This window comes from Schistocerca americana, chromosome 7 (genome assembly GCF_021461395.2).
Source record: "Schistocerca americana isolate TAMUIC-IGC-003095 chromosome 7, iqSchAmer2.1, whole genome shotgun sequence".
NCBI classification, from domain to species: domain Eukaryota; kingdom Metazoa; phylum Arthropoda; class Insecta; order Orthoptera; family Acrididae; genus Schistocerca; species Schistocerca americana.
In genome coordinates, this window is record NC_060125.1 from 548,633,514 (window position 1) to 548,649,447 (window position 15,934).

Sequence of the window (15,934 nt, forward strand, 5' to 3'; positions counted from 1 at the left end):
AATGTTCTTTAGCCGTCAGGGGAACATCAATCATGCTGATTGCCTTCGTTGTAGCTTTGTTTGTTTGTTTTTTTTCCAAAGATATGAACAGCGGTATGACTTTTTTTAATGGCACCCTGTATTTTTTATTCGGTAATTCATTTCCTCTCCTAAAGACCTATTCAAAAACGTATCACAATGTACCATTCACTGAAACACAACGTTATTAATTACATAACACAACACTGACGTTGACGCTCCCAGCGCTTAGTGCAGGTACTCGGGGTAATGGAACACATCCACGTGCTGACGTTGACAGAGGACAAATGTAAACATAAGTAGAATGCACACACGTCATTCCGTCAACCATCGCCAGTTGAAGAGTTGTGTGAGAAGAATGTACAACAACGAAGAGAAGGTGGAAGTGCTACTCATCAATGGGGAATGTAAGTTAGCAGAACAGTAATTGCAATACTATTTTCTTATGTATGGGTACATTTAATACAGTAGTTTAGCCCTTTTAAATGCTGTTGTGTACAGTAGGCATACAGTAAAGGCTGTCCTCCCTACAAACTACATCGACATAACGTTTCTTTTATTGTTGTTGTTGTTGAAGGTAGGCCAAATGCTGCGCAGGAAGCGGAACTGTACACAGAGCGATATCCTTACAAGAGCCCATCTTCCCGACGGATGTTTTCTCGTCTTGTTGTGACGCTTCACGAAACGGGAAGCTTCAACCCACGGCAACACAATCGTCGTAGCACTCGCACAGACGAAGCTGCCGAAGTTACTGTCCTCGCTGCCATTGCTACGACTCCACATGCGAGCACACGGCAGCTTGAACACGAGATTGGCATTCCTGAAACCAGTGTACATCGTATTTTTACACGTCTCCGGTTCCATTCTTAACATGTTCACCTACATAAAGATTTGCATGCGAATGATTTCCAGAATCGTGTACAGTTCTGTCAGTGGGCACAGCAGCAAATCATCGCCAACCCGAACTTCTCCAATGTTCTGTTTACCGATGAGTGTTCCTTCTCAAACAAAGGACGGGTACATACAAGGAACTTGCGTTATTGGTCCAGCGACAACCCACGATGGATCAGACAGGTGGAACATCAGCGTCAACGGAGAGTTAATGTTGGTATGGGATGTTTGGTACTACAATTATTGGCCCTTATTTCATCAATGGTAGTCTAAGCGACACAGCGTATGCCAACTTCCTCAGACGAATTCTTCTTCCTCTTCTGGATGAAGTGCCGCTAAGAACCAGAATGCTTATGTGGTATCAACACGATGGATGTCCAGCACATAAAGCCTTGCGTGCACGTCGTGTTCTGAACCGAAAGTAGCCTGCCAGATGGATTGGAAGAGGAGGAACAGTTACTTGCCCTGCTAGGTCTCCTGATTTAAATCTTCTGGGCTTTTTTCTTTGGGGATGCATTAAAGACGTATTCTAACAACTAAAGAGGACATGCAGGAACGTATCGTGCTTGCTTGTAATTCTCTTCAGCAGGCAACACTGTAAGCAGTATACAGTTCTTTCATTCAACAAGTCCACCAGTGTATCGGCGTCCAGGGTCACCACTTTGAGCACCTCTGAATGTTCTACTCCGGGGCAATGGCACAGGACAGTCAAAGTCAGTTTCGTGTTATGTTTTTACTTGGCCTTCATTTGTTTTCTGACAACTCCAGCAAGTGGATGAGTTTTTGATCTTGGGCTCAAAGTCATTGTTGTGTTATGTAATTAATTACGTTGTGTTTCAGTGAATGGTACACTGTGATACGTTTTTGAATAGGTCTTTAGGAGAGGAAATGAATTACTGAATAAAAAATACAGGGTGCCATTTAAAAAAGTCATACCGCTGTTCATATCTTTGTAAAAAACAAAGCTACAACAAAGGCAGTCATGCTGATGGATGTCCCCCTGACGGCTAAAGAACATTTGCTTGAAACATTTTGTAATCTGCATCTCGACAAACAGTAATTTAGGGTGGTCAGCATAGACGGGACACCCTGTATAAGAGAAGTAAAAGAGCGGACCAGCAAAATTACAGACCACTGTGCTTAACAACAATTTACTGCAGAATCCTTGAACATTTTCTCAGATATAAAAAAAAGTTCCTGGAGAGGGAAAAGCTTCAGTCCACATATCAGCGAGGTTTTAGAAAACATCTCTCGTGCGAAACTCAGCTTGCGCTTTTCTCGTGCGAACCAGGAAATTTTCTTTAAGCATTTGACACGATGGTACATTTTCGACTGTTAACGGAGGTACAAGCATACGGAGGAGGTTCCCAGGTATGTGAGTGGCTCGAAGACTTCTTAAGTAACAGAACCCAGTATGTTGTCCTCGACGGCCAGTGTTCACCCGAGGCAAGGGTATCGTCAGGAGTGCCGCAGGGAAGTGCGATAGAACCACTGTTATTCTCTATGTACATAAACGATCTGACGGAGCAGGTAAGTAACAATCTGCTGTTGTGTACGGGAAGTTCTAGTTGTTGAATGACTGTAGGAGGATAACGTAGATAAAATTTATGGTTTGTGTGATTAATCGCAGCTAGCTCTAAATGACAACGGAGGGGTATCTGTTGAGAGGCCAGACAAACATGTGGTTCCTGAAGAGGGGCAGCAGCCTTTTCAGTAGTTGCAGGGGCAACAGTCTGGATGATTGACTGATCTGGCCTTGTAACATTAACCAAAACGGCCTTGCTGTGCTGGTACTGCGCACGGCAGAAAGCAGGGGGAAACTACAGCCGTATTTTTTCCCGAGGACATGCAGCTTTACTGTATGATTAAATGATGATGGCGTCCTCTTGGGTAAAATATTCCAGAGGTAAAATAGTCCCCCATTCGGATCTCCGGGCGGGGACTACTCAAGATGACGTCGTTATCAGGAGAAAGAAAACTGGCGTTCTACGGATCGGAGCGTGGAATGTCAGATCCCTTAATCGGGCAGGTAGGTCAGAAAATTTAAAAAATGAAATTGATAGGTTAAAGTTAGATATAGTGGGAATTAGTGAAGTTCGGTGGCAGGAGGAACAAGACTTTTGGTCTGGTGATTACAGGGTTATAAATGCAAAATCAAATAGGGGTAATGCAGGAGTAGGTTTAATAATGAATAAAAAAATAGGAGTACGGGTAAGCTACTACAAACAGCATAGTGAACGCATTATTGTGGCCAAGATAGACACAAAGCCCATGCCTACTACAGTAGTACAAGTTTATATGCCAACTAGCTCTGCAGATGATGAAGAAATTGATGAAATGTATGATCAGATAAAAGAAATTATTCAGGTAGTGAAGGCAGACGACAATTTAATAGTCATGGGAGACTGGAATTCGAGAGTAGGAAAAGGGAGAGAAGGAAACATACTAGGTGAAAACGGATCGGGGGTAAGAAATGAAAGAGGAAGCCGTCTGGTAGAATTTTGCACAGAGGATAAATTAATCATAGCTAACACTTGGTTCAAGAATCATGACAGAAGGTTGTATACATGGAAGAACCCTGGAGATACTAAAAGGTATCAGATAGACTATATAATGGTAAGACAGAGATTTAGGAACCAGGTTTTAAGTTGTAAGACATTTCCAGGCGCAGATGTGGACTCTGACCACAATCTATTGGTTATGAACTGTAGATTAAAACTGAAGAAACTGCAAAAAGGTGGAAATTTAAGGAGATGAGACCTGGATAAACTGAAAGAACCAGAGGTTGTAGAGAGTTTCAGGGAGAGCACAAGGGAACAATTGACAGGAATGGGGGAAAGAAATACAGTAGAAAAGAATGGGTAGCTCTGAGGGATGAAGTAGTGAAGGCAGCAGAGGATCAAGTAGGTAAAAAGACAAGGGCTAGTAGAAATCCTTGGGTAAGAGAAGAAATATTGAATTTAATTGATGAAAGGATAAAATATAAAAATGCAGTACATGAAGCAGGCAAAAAGGAATACAAACGTCTCAAAAATGTGATCGACAGGAAGTGCAAAATGGCTAAGCAGGGATGGCTAGAGGACAAATGTAAGGATGTAGAGACTTGTCTCACTAGGGGTAAGATAGATACAGCCTACAGGAAAATTAAAGAGACCTTTGGAGAGAAGAGAACCACTTGTATGAATATCAAGAGCTCAGATGGCAACCCAGTTCTAAGCAAAGAAGGGAAGGCAGAAAGGTGGAAGGAGTATATAGAGGGTTTATACAAGGGAGATGTACTTGAGGACAATATTATGGAAATGGAAGAGGATGTAGGTGAAAACGAAATGGGAGATAAGATACTGCGTGAAGCGTTTGACAGAGCACTGAAAGACCTGAGTCGAAACAAGGCTCCGGGAGTAGACAACATCCCATTAGAACTATTGACGGCCTTGGGAGAGCCAGTCATGACAAAACTCTACCATCTGGTGAGCAAGATGTATGAGACAGGCAAAATACCCTCAGACTTCAAGAAGAATGTGATAATTCCAATTCCAAAAACAGCAGGTGTTGACAGATGTGAAAATTACCGAACTATCAGTTTAATAAGTCACAGCTGCAAAATACTAACGCGAATTCTTTACAGACGAATGGAAAAACTGGTAGAAGCGGACCTCGGGGAAGATCAGTTTGGATTCCGTAGAAATGTTGGAACACGTGAGGCAATACTAACCTTACGACTTACCTTAGAAGAAAGATTAAGAAAAGGCAAACCTACGTTTCTAGCATTTGTAGACTTAGAGAAAGCTTTTGACAATGTTAACTGGAATACTCTCTTTCAAATTCTGAAGGTGGCAGGGGTAAAATACAGGGAGCGAAAGGCTATTTACAATTTGTACAGAAACCAGATGGCAGTTATAAGAGTCGAGGGACATGAAAGGGAAGCAGTGGTTGGGAAAGGAGTGAGACAGGGTTGTAGCCTCTCCCCGATGTTATTCAATCTGTATATTGAGCAAGCAGTAAAGGAAATAAAAGAAAAATTCGGAGTAGGTATTAAAATTCATGGAGAAGAAATAAACACTTTGAGGTTCGCCGATGACATTGTGATTCTGTCAGAGACAGCAAAGGACTTGGAAGAGCAGTTGAACGGAATGGACAGTGTCTTGAAAGGAGGGTATAAGATGAACATCAACAAAAGCAAAACGAGGATAATGGAATGTAGTCAAATTAAGTCGTGTGATGCTGAGGGAATAAGATTAGGAAATGAGACACTTAAAGTAGTAAAGGAGTTTCGCTATTAAGGGAGTAAAATAACTGATAATGGTCGAAGTAGAGAGGATATAAAATGTAGACTGGCAATGGCAAGGAAACCGTTTCTGAAGAAGAGAAATTTGTTAACATCGAGTATAGATTTAAATGTCAGGAAGTCGTTTCTGAAAGTATTTGTATGGAGTGTAGCCGTGTATGGAAGTGAAACATGGACGATAAATAGTTTGGACAAGAAGAGAATAGAAGCTTTCGAAATGTGGTGCTACAGAGGAATGCTGAAGATAAGGTGGGTAGATCACATAACTAACGAGGAGGTATTGAATAGGATTGGGGAGAAGAGAAGTTTGTGGCACAACTTGACTAGAAGAAGGGATCGGTTGGTAGGACATGTTTTGAGGCATCAAGGAATCACAAATTTAGCGTTGAAGGGCAGCGTGGAGGGTAAAAATCGTAGAGGGAGACCAAGAGATCAATACACTAAGCAGATTCAGAAGGATGTAGGTTGCAGTAAGTACTGGGAGATGAAGAAGCTTGCACAGGATAGAGTAGCATGGAGAGCTGCATCAAACCAGTCTCAGGACTGAAGACCACAACAACAGCTCTAAATGTAGTGGAATGTAAGTTACGCAGACGAGTAGGAAAAACTCGTAATGTCCTAATACGGCGTTAGTAGAGTGCTACTTGACAGAGTCAGATACATTAAATACGTAGGCTTAACGCTGCATAGCAGCATGAAATGGAACGAGCGTGCAAAGGTTGTAGGGGGGAAGGCGATTCGTTGACTTAAGCTCATGGAAGAGTTTTAGGTAAGTGTTTTTCATCTGTACAAGAGACCGCATATAGGCTGGAAGGCAAGTGCGACCCGTTCTGTGGTGCTGTTCTAGTGGCTGGGATCCCCACCAGATCAGATTAAAGGAAAACATCGAAGAAGTTAAAAACGCGGCCTGCAAGATTTGTTACCGGTAGGTTCGATCAACACACAAGTGTTACGGAGATGCTTCAGGAACTCAAATGGAAATCCCTGAAGGAGAGGCGACGTTCTTTCCGACGAGCAGTATTCAGAGAATTTAGAGAACCGGCATTTAAGTTGACCACAGAACGATTCTAATGACGCCAACATACATTTCGTGTAAGGACAATAAAAATTTGATTAGAGAGTTTGGGGCTCGTAAGGAGGAGTATAGACAGAAAAGGAAATGATTAGTAGTGGTTCAAATGGCTCTGAGCACTATGGGACTCAACTGCTGAGGTCATTAGTCCCCTAGAACTTAGAACTAGTTAAACCTAACTAACCTAAGGACATCACAAACATCCATGCCCGAGGCAGGATTCGAACCTGCGACCGTAGCGGTCTTGCGGTTCCAGACTGCAGCGCCTTTAACCGCACGGCCACTTCGGCCGGCGATTAGTAGTGGTACAGGGTACCCTCCGCCACGTATCTTACAGTGGCTGGCGGTAGATGTATAGTAATTCTGCCAGAGACAGTAAAGGACTTGGAGTAGTGGTTGAAAGGAATACGAAGTACGTTGAGAAGGGGTTACAAGGCGAAATAAACAAACTAGAAGAAGGCTAATAGAATGACGTCGATAACCATACTGAAGAAACAAGTGTAGACAGTGAGACTCTAAAAGTAGTATATGAGCCTTGCTATTTCCGCAGCAAGGTAAAAGATGACAGCAGAAATAGAAACGGCATAAATCGCAGACTGACAATGGCGGGGACAGCATTTCTGAGAAAAAGGTAGTTATCATTTAACATAAATTGTTAAGAAATATTTTCTGAAGGTATATAAGTGATTCGTGACCGATAACTACCAGACAAGAAGTGAATATTTTCAAATGGATGAAAAACAGTCTTGATCTCAATAAAATTGCTTGAGCAGTTGGCGTTCGTTGAGAGACAACACCTGCTCCGTTGACACCCATTGGGTACCTTCGTGTGATAATTGTTCTGAAGATGGCACATTCTGAACGAAACCGGTTACCATAGCAAATAAATATTTTATTACGGTCAAGATGGTTTTCAATCCATTTTAAAGTATTTTAGCTAGACCGATGGTTTTCTCTACAGAAAAATTTCTCAAAAATTACTTAAGAAGATAATACGAAATTGGAGTGCCTGTGATATTCCGAATTACGTAGCAATGTTCCTTCGGACATGCATGCGCGGCAGGGGATCGAGCCAGGATTTCCCGCTTATTGCGAGTGGCCGCCTTTCCATTAGGCTATCCGAAGAGGACTCACGGCCAGACCCAAACCTCCCTACGTGTGCGTGTCCCAATGAAGAGTGAATCGTAATTTGAAACAACACAGGCACTGCAATATCGTATATTTCCACCGACACGGGTAAGAGACTTTCAAGTAAAATGTCTTCTTTGCACGGGATTAACGGATGTACGAGTACACGTTACAGACACCTGGTTTACGACATGTGGAAGTTTGCTTGACTAAAAGAAGTGATTGGTACATAGAGCACATCCTGAGGCATCAAGGAATAGTCAGTTTAGAAATGGAAGTCTGGGACGGTAAAAACTGTAGAGGAGGAAGATCAAACCTTAATTGCAGTACGCAGTTTCAAACGTGTGTAAGTATCAGTATTATAAAATCGCTCTCAGCACTATGGGCCTTAACTTCTGAGGTCATCAGGCCCCTAGAACTTAGAACTACTTAAACCTAACTAACCTAAGGACATCACACACATGCATGCCCGAGGCAGGATTCGAACCTGCGACCGTAGCGGTCACGCAGTTCCAGACTGCAGCGCCTAGAACCGCACGGCCCCACCGGCCGGCTATCAGTATTATAACCCTGGCTTCGGTGAGGGTCAGCCGTGGGATGAGTGGACTACTGTAGCCTGTTGCGATGTTGTGTACCACTGCGGGCTACGGCGAGGACGAAGCCTCTCCATCGTTTCTAGGTCCCCAGTTTGTAATGGTTCTTTATTTAAATGACCATTGCGGCACTCCAACCCCAGTTCTCGATACCAGTAATATCGTACTACTTTTCTGCGAAGTGACAGACATATTTTTGTGACAACATTCACATCTGGTATTATTAATGTATAGGTACTCCGATGTATCGATATATTACAGTGATATGGTTCTTGTTTGTATTCATTTCTGTGAGACTGTCATAATCTTTGACTTACTTGTAACCGTTTTGGCGCGAATGCCCACAGAGCAGTCTTTGTTTCACTTTGCAGAAGTTAAGTTGTTATTTCCCTTTGTAAAAGAACAGCCAAGTCTTCTGTTTGGTTAAAGTGGACATTAAATATATGAAGATTGATACAAAACTGTTTTCTTGATGATGTGACAATTAAGAAGAAGTATATGTGAATTTACAAGAAATTTAATAAAAATGTGGATCGTGAACACCAAGTCAAAAATTATTTCTACAATAACATTATTCTGATCTGGGATTGTTTGATAATTAAGAATTTACTGAAAAACGCATCTGTTAGGTTTTCAAATATTGCTAAAATACAGATCTGGACCTTCTAGCAGTCAAAGTGGAATGACTTTTTTACAGTGAGTTCATTATTTCCATTCTGACGATAGCATCCACAGTCAATATCTTTGTTGTTGCCCGATAAAGCGAACATATGCTGCGTGAGCAACATTATTAATCTAATTTCTAACCTACTTTGCAAGTGGTGGTAGTGTTAGAAGTTCCATACAATACGATACAATGTATCAGTATTTATAAAGGGATGAAGAAACTTGCACAGGAAAGATAAACTAAAGTGGAGGGCTGCAGCAAACCAGTCTCCAGACGGAAAACAACAACATGTGATCGATCTTTAGTCATGCGCGTTGAGTGGGACGAACGAGCTTTCCCACCGCGCTGACGAAGCAGTAATCGAGCGAGAATAACTGCGGCAAATGTGTTGAGGCTGATAACGCGAGGGGACCAGTTCCCGTAGACGCGGAGCAACAGCGTGGGAGAGGTGCGCACAGGAGCGCGCGCTACGTAAACAGGCGACTGCGCACGCGCGAGGCGGTCGTTTCGAGCTCTGTGGCGTCGGCATCGGGCCGGCGCGTTAGTCGGCTGCCGGCGATGGAGGCGCCCGCAGCTACGCCGGCGCTGCCCGACGCGGGGGCGGCGGCGCCGCCCGCCTGCCGGCTGTACGCGCGCCGCTGGCTCATGCTGGCCATCTTCGTGCTCTGCTCGCTGTCCAACTCCATCCAGTGGATCCAGTACTCCGTCATCACCAACATCGTCACCGAGTACTACCGCGTCGACAGCAACGCCGTCAACTGGACCGCGATGCTGTACGAGGTGCTCTACATACCGCTCATCTTTCCCGCCTCGTGGATCCTCGAGAAAACAGTAAGTCCATTCGCAAACCCTACTAGATAACCCTACAAAACAACTGGCTTATCCTATCTCCTTAAAAACATCGTTCGCGAAATGTTGCTTCAGTACGAATACTTTGACAAAAACTTTGCATATGGTAAATGTTGTTTTGGTTATCAACCATAAGGTTTCCTTGATACACTTCACCTGTGTTGTCACTAGCTAGGCAGCCCTCCATTTCAGTGTTAAATGCAACGTAAGGTATGTTTTATTGTAAATTTCCGATCGCATTAGTTTTTGTCCATGTATTTAAGTTTTTGCCCGCATAAAACTATAGCCTGTTCTTTTTTTCTTGCGTCCCAAAGTATAAAAATCTGGAATTATTTCACTTAAATTCGAGATTGTATCCGAGTCTGATCACTCTGCAACTCTCTCCTATAATATTCAATTTTATTCTTATGATATCTCTCTAACAAAAATACGAGACGCTGATTTAATTAATATAAATGATTGGTGTCTCCTGTTGAACGTATAACAAAGTGCTACTGACTACCTCGCGTGTTCAAGCAACCCATATCGAACAGTGACTCCGTCTGTTAACTGTAAACAGCGAAACGGAAACAGCTCCGTTCCCCTTTCTTCGCTTCAATTAATACAGGAGGAATTGTGAGAATAAATATTATTTTTTATGGTTGCATCCTCGAGACAGGTGTATCGAGCACTGTTTTATGTTAGCTACTACCAATAAAGTCGATAAAGGAAATGTGAAATGAATTCGTTTACACATCCCATACGAATCATGTGGCGACCGCTCAAACAGGTGGTTCCTTGCGACGCTGCCTCATGTCACGGAACGCGCAAGCTAGTACTTATAGAAAATTGCGTGGAACCTACAAAAGGTCGAGTCCCACAGATTCAATTAAGATGCCAGTTCCAGGCACAAAGATTAAGTAATATCAAACTGTTGTTTCCATTTTAGGGATTGCCTATTGATAAGATGGCCTGAAAAAGTGGTAAAGTGCTCGATCTAAAACCGTTGTATACTCGGTAAGGAACTGCTGAAAACTGTGTTTATGAATACTTCAATTTCAGAAATATTTCTGGATAGTATTCAAGGAAATGTGTTGTAATGCGATTACATTAGGTACTGTTATTCGTTTCTAAATTATTTGACGCGATATTCTTATATGTTGAATGTTTCTCTTGTGTTTCTTTAACAGTAATTACTAAACCCACATAAAATTTACGATTGCAGCAAGATATAAAACAGGACATTACGTACTTAATTTGGTATGTAGCATACCACTGGTGGTCAAATAATTGCAATTAATAATGCATAGCCTATAAATTATACTTACATTGAATAAAATGTGGAGTAGTGAACTTTACGATTGTTTAGTAGCATCTAACATTCTTCTCCCTGCAGTGTTTCAGAGTTAATACATCGCTGTTGAAGCTTCTTCCGCATTTTGATATTTATAAATTATCCGTTTGATATGTCTTCTTCACTCATTTCTCTAGATGAAGATTATTGCAGGTACCCTACAGCGATCGCTAAGCAGAATTTAAACTACGTAGAGTTAGAAGTGCTTGTTAATCAAACATAGCAATTTCGTATGCGTAGCATCAGGTGGAAAGTTTTTTTTTTTGTAAATCTTGTCTCCTCTTTGGCATACTGCTTCTTGTTACCGTCACGTTTCTGAGGCTACGTTGAATCTTCAGGCAGTGTAAATATAACGATAACTCAAGCACGAGTTTATCTGCTTCTGATCGGCAGCTACAGCATCTCTAGTTGTGAGATAGCAGCCTTCCACTCAAAAGAATTGTATCGCTTTCTTTCTTACTCGGGAAAGATGAAATTTTCTTCCTCGTACTGCAAGATATATTGTTGGCTGATGGCGTACTAGTTCACGTCTAACTTCAAACGAAAGAGAAGAGACGAATTTCGAACTGCCATACTGTACGATTTTAGGTTCACGATACACAACTACACGGCAGTTGCGGTGAATTTAATACACTGACAAGCGGCTATATGTTTAAATCTGCATACGGGCCGTGGACAACGAAATTATTGTGAAAAGTTGAGTGGCAGTCACTGGTTGCTGTTCTATTCGGCGCAAAGGTTGTGGTTCAGACGCGGACTCTGATTACAGAGAACTGCAGCATATTTTAAAGGTTCCTGGAAAATTAAAACTGTGTGCTGAACCGAAACTCGAACCTCATCTAAAAACAATCTCCCCCCCCCCCCCCTAGGCTGCGGTAAACCGTGTCTCCGCAGTATCCTATCTTCTAGGAGTGCTAGTCCTTCAAGGCATGCAGGAGGGCTTCCATGAAGCTTGGAAGGTAGGAGATGTACTGGCGAATGTGAAACTGTGAGAGCGAGTCGTGGGTCGTATTTGGACAGCTGAGGCGATAAAGGACTTCCCCGTGAAAGGCAAAGCTCCCAGGTTCGAGTTCAGGTCCGGCACAGTATTAATCTCTCTTATTATTATAACTGTTTGACAAATTTAAAGTTCATAAAGAAGTTGTAACAGTTTCTGGGCGCTGTCCCAAATTCTTCCTATCAGTTTTTCTCTAGCAACTCTGGATAACCTACTGACAAGCGCTCCAAAATACCTTCATTTTAATGTTTTGACCGATAGAGACGCTATTCCATGAAATTCCTGTAGCCCTCCACGTCTTTCTGTATATGCCTTGCCGCAGTAACTGCAACCTTAGTCTCTTCTGTCCACCCTCCGACCAAAATGTTGACTTACTCTGTTTGAAATCTCTCGTAATACTCATATGTGTATATTCAACAGCCCCCACTGTAATGCACTATCACAAAACGTATCTTTCTTCTGTAGCCCAAATAAGTGCCTATAAAATGCTTTCATTAAAGGCCCCCCTAACCAAAGAGGAAGTCTGCTTCTCTTCTGAACGTCTCCCCCTTTCCGCCAGAAGTTGTGCGAAGATCGAAACTAAGTGGTGCGGTTCCCACGACGATTCATGGACTTCCAGAAATCCATAAGAAAGATGTTCCTATGACCTAACAGTGGGTAACATTGGCTCTCCAAACTGGCTGTGCGAAACACTAACGCCTCTTGCGTGAAAATGTGCTCATCACAAGCGCCACTGCGCGGACTTCATTGACAAGCTACAATCGCTGAAACTGAACAGTTCTGATCTGTTAGCCAGCTTCTGTGTCGTGTTTTTACTCACAAACGTTCGACTTTCATAATTCTTATCACTTACTGGTACAGTTTTCATAAAGATATTTCAGCTTTTTTCAAACATGCAATGACCTCGACATACTTTTTATTTAACAACGAATTTTTTTAAACACACTGACGGTGTCACCGTGGTTATCCCCTGTCACCTCTGATGGCCAATTTATTTACGAAGGATTTCGAGGAAGAGATTCTGAAATCTGCTGTCTTAAAACCCACTGTATTTTGGAGGTATATTGACGATACGTTTGTTGTGTACCCCCGTGGGGAAGATAAATTAAATGAATTTTTAAACCTTTTGAGTTAGATCCATGCACAAATCCCGTTTTAAGACCTTTTAGTTCGGCACAAAGATGCCACCTTGTGGCGTACAGTATATCTGAAACTGACGCATACAGTCTTATATTTACGTGCAAGTACCTGCTACCAGTTTGTGTTCTCAGACATTTGGTTCATCCCATCACTGCTGCTGACACCTGTCTGCATGATGAGCTCCTACAATTAGAGTTTTTGAAGCTAACGAGTAATCCCCAGTGCAGATATGTAAGGTCATACGAATGAAACCAAAGGTGGACATAAGTTAAGTAGAAGACAGAGATTTCAGTGGCTTTCTCGCCATATGTGGAAAGACTATCGTCAGAAACAGGACGGATCCTCAGCAAGCACAAAGTAAAAGCGATCTTTCGCCCCAACAGAAGACAGCAGCCCTCTTGGGTTCCGTTAAAGATGGTTTGATGCTCCAGGAGGCTGGAGTTTACTAGATGACATGTGAATAATACCTTTCATGCATCGGACAGACGACTTGTACAATCCATGAAAGATGTACGGGACGTAGCAGGTACATCTACGTCTACATCATCTTTCTGGGACTCGGTGGTGAAAGAGGAAACTGAAATATGTTTGGCGATGGATTTAATTAATAGAGATAGCGGCTTCAGCTTTCATAAGACACGGAAACCGGCGCTTTCTGTAATAAACTTACAAATACGTCGCGACAGTGCAGCTCAGTGATACATAGACATCCCAGCGTGGACTGACTGCGCAGCCACAGGTATAATTAATGCACAATGTACGTCTTTGCTGGCGACCAACGTCTCTGGCGCCTTGTCCATCAATGGTGGCATGCGCAGTGGCACGGTCCGCTAGTTTAAAAAGGACGGAGCGAGTGATGAAGCGTCAGTGTTTCGGCTCACTCCGAAGATGGCTGAACTATATACAGACGAAATATTAGAAGTTAAATGTATGTAACTGCACAGCCGAAAGATGATGCAGTTATTGCGCCGCGAAAACATGGAGATGGTTCCCTACTTGTCTAATCGTCTCTTGTAACAGGTTATCACCTTACCCAACATCTTAAAGGAATGGGTGTCTCACCACTACCCTGAGCTTTCTTCCTTTTTCCACTCTGCCCACGAACATCCACATTTGTCACACTCACACTATCCATAGATAAATCACAGTCTCTCAACTTCTTTACTGAGCAGTTTCTGCAACTCTGAAAACTCATTCAGTTAGTTCTCTAACAATTATAACCCTCCTTGGACACTTTGTCTCAAATTCCCTAGTCCAGTGTTGCAATTTTTAAGTCTTTCCTTTTGTCTCCTCTTCTTTCACGATTCGTCGCGATATCGCCTCATTCAAATGCGCTACTTGATTATTGATTTTACCCATTTGTCTCATAAAACGTTGCACAGCTTTCTTAAACTCTTCTTTACATTTCTAGAATTCTATAGCTAGTTCTCTTTTTAAGTTATCCACCAATATTCCTTTCTACTCTTCGTGTTTTGTCAAATATCTTTTTACTTTATCTAATAACTTTTTATATTTTGCTAGCAAACGATTAAAAAATCTCTATCATCGCCACTGACCATTTTGTTGAAACTGAAAAATCACACACAGATACAGAAAACAGCATTATTAAATAAAATCAGTATTTCTAGTTCTACCAGAACCATAGTATCACGGGCATACTGTTCGAAAATACATAGCTTACGATGATATTTTGAGTCTCAAAGTTAGAAAAAAAGTTAATGTATCTGACTTGAAAACTACTACAGTGACTAGCGGAGGCCAACAAATGTACCAATAAAGTTTACTCTCCACAACAACGCTCTGACTACGGTCAGCACATCAATATGCAAAAAGAATATTATTTTTCTACGAACACTTTATCTTAGGCCGTAGCTGCTTATTCTAGCCTCTCTCTGGAAAACGTTTATTAGTCAATCTCCACCAGGCAGTCCATTTCCTTTTCCATCAACGACGACGTTATTTGAGTCCCTCGTCAGTCCTCCGTACAAACACATCCAAAATATCTTTGTCAGCTATAGGTATCACATTCAGCGGCAAACAGGGCACTTACGACAGTATGGATAGTAAAATAGTAGATTCTCTTTTTATTACCAGATTGGAAACTGGCCAGTTATTTTTACAGATTTGAAAGGACAAAATTCATTTTGTCCTAACGGTAGCCAAAAATACTAGTGCACAAAATAACGTGCATCGGACTACGTCCGTGAGGCGAACGATGTGTTTTAAGTACTGTGTACTTGAATTCGGTCGTAAGCATACGGATAAAAAACTTGTATCCAAAGTAAATGAAGGTGGTTTCCTGTTGTAACGTAATATGAGAGAAAGTTAAGACGTAGATTTCACGGGATAGGTGGTGTTTCGTTTTCATAGCTGCAGGGTGGCTTTGTTGTGTGATAGGCTACAAGCCATAGACAGCAGATAAGAATACATACCCCGATTCTTTGAAAATATGTTGCAGTTCCCGCGTTATCGCGGGTATGTCTAATCAAAATTATCCAGCTAGAACACCCTCCCGTTGTTGTACTCGTAATTGTACAGGGGAAATAGAACGCAAGCATGTACAATGTGAATTACTCTCGTGCAATGAGTTTTTAGTTTTACCTACTCTGTGAACAGATGTCGTACCGCGCTTCTGTCTGAAAATAAAGATGGAACCGTCTCTTGTCTGATTCACAACAGCTTAAGATAAGTCATCGGCAAATCTCTCTTGTGCTGACTGTTACAAACTAAAAGCTTTCCATTCATTTTTTGCAAGAAAAGACAGTCAGCAGTCTCATTAATGAAAGAAATATTTACTTATATTACATTTTAACATTCCAATTAATCAGCATAAATTCGTTATTTGCATTGTCTCGAAAGCTTTTCGATGCTCAGTTTCCTTCTTAAAATCTCACAACAAAACTTCCTTTTCGGTGTCCATAATCTCACAGATAATTTTAATTATTACTCCAGAAGGAAAGA

At 41.9% G+C, this 15,934-nt stretch overlaps 1 protein-coding gene across 1 annotated transcript in view; it reads left to right on the forward strand.

The window, feature by feature from the left end:
* The first annotated feature begins 9,212 nt into the window (after positions 1-9,212).
* The window catches only part of LOC124623082 (feline leukemia virus subgroup C receptor-related protein 2), a 756,299-nt gene continuing 749,577 nt past the window's right edge, over positions 9,213-15,934 (forward strand). Inside the window, exon 1 of the mRNA XM_047148874.1 lies at positions 9,213-9,485. Within this exon, the coding sequence (XP_047004830.1) occupies positions 9,213-9,485 (273 nt within the window). The remainder of the gene's footprint in view (positions 9,486-15,934) is intronic.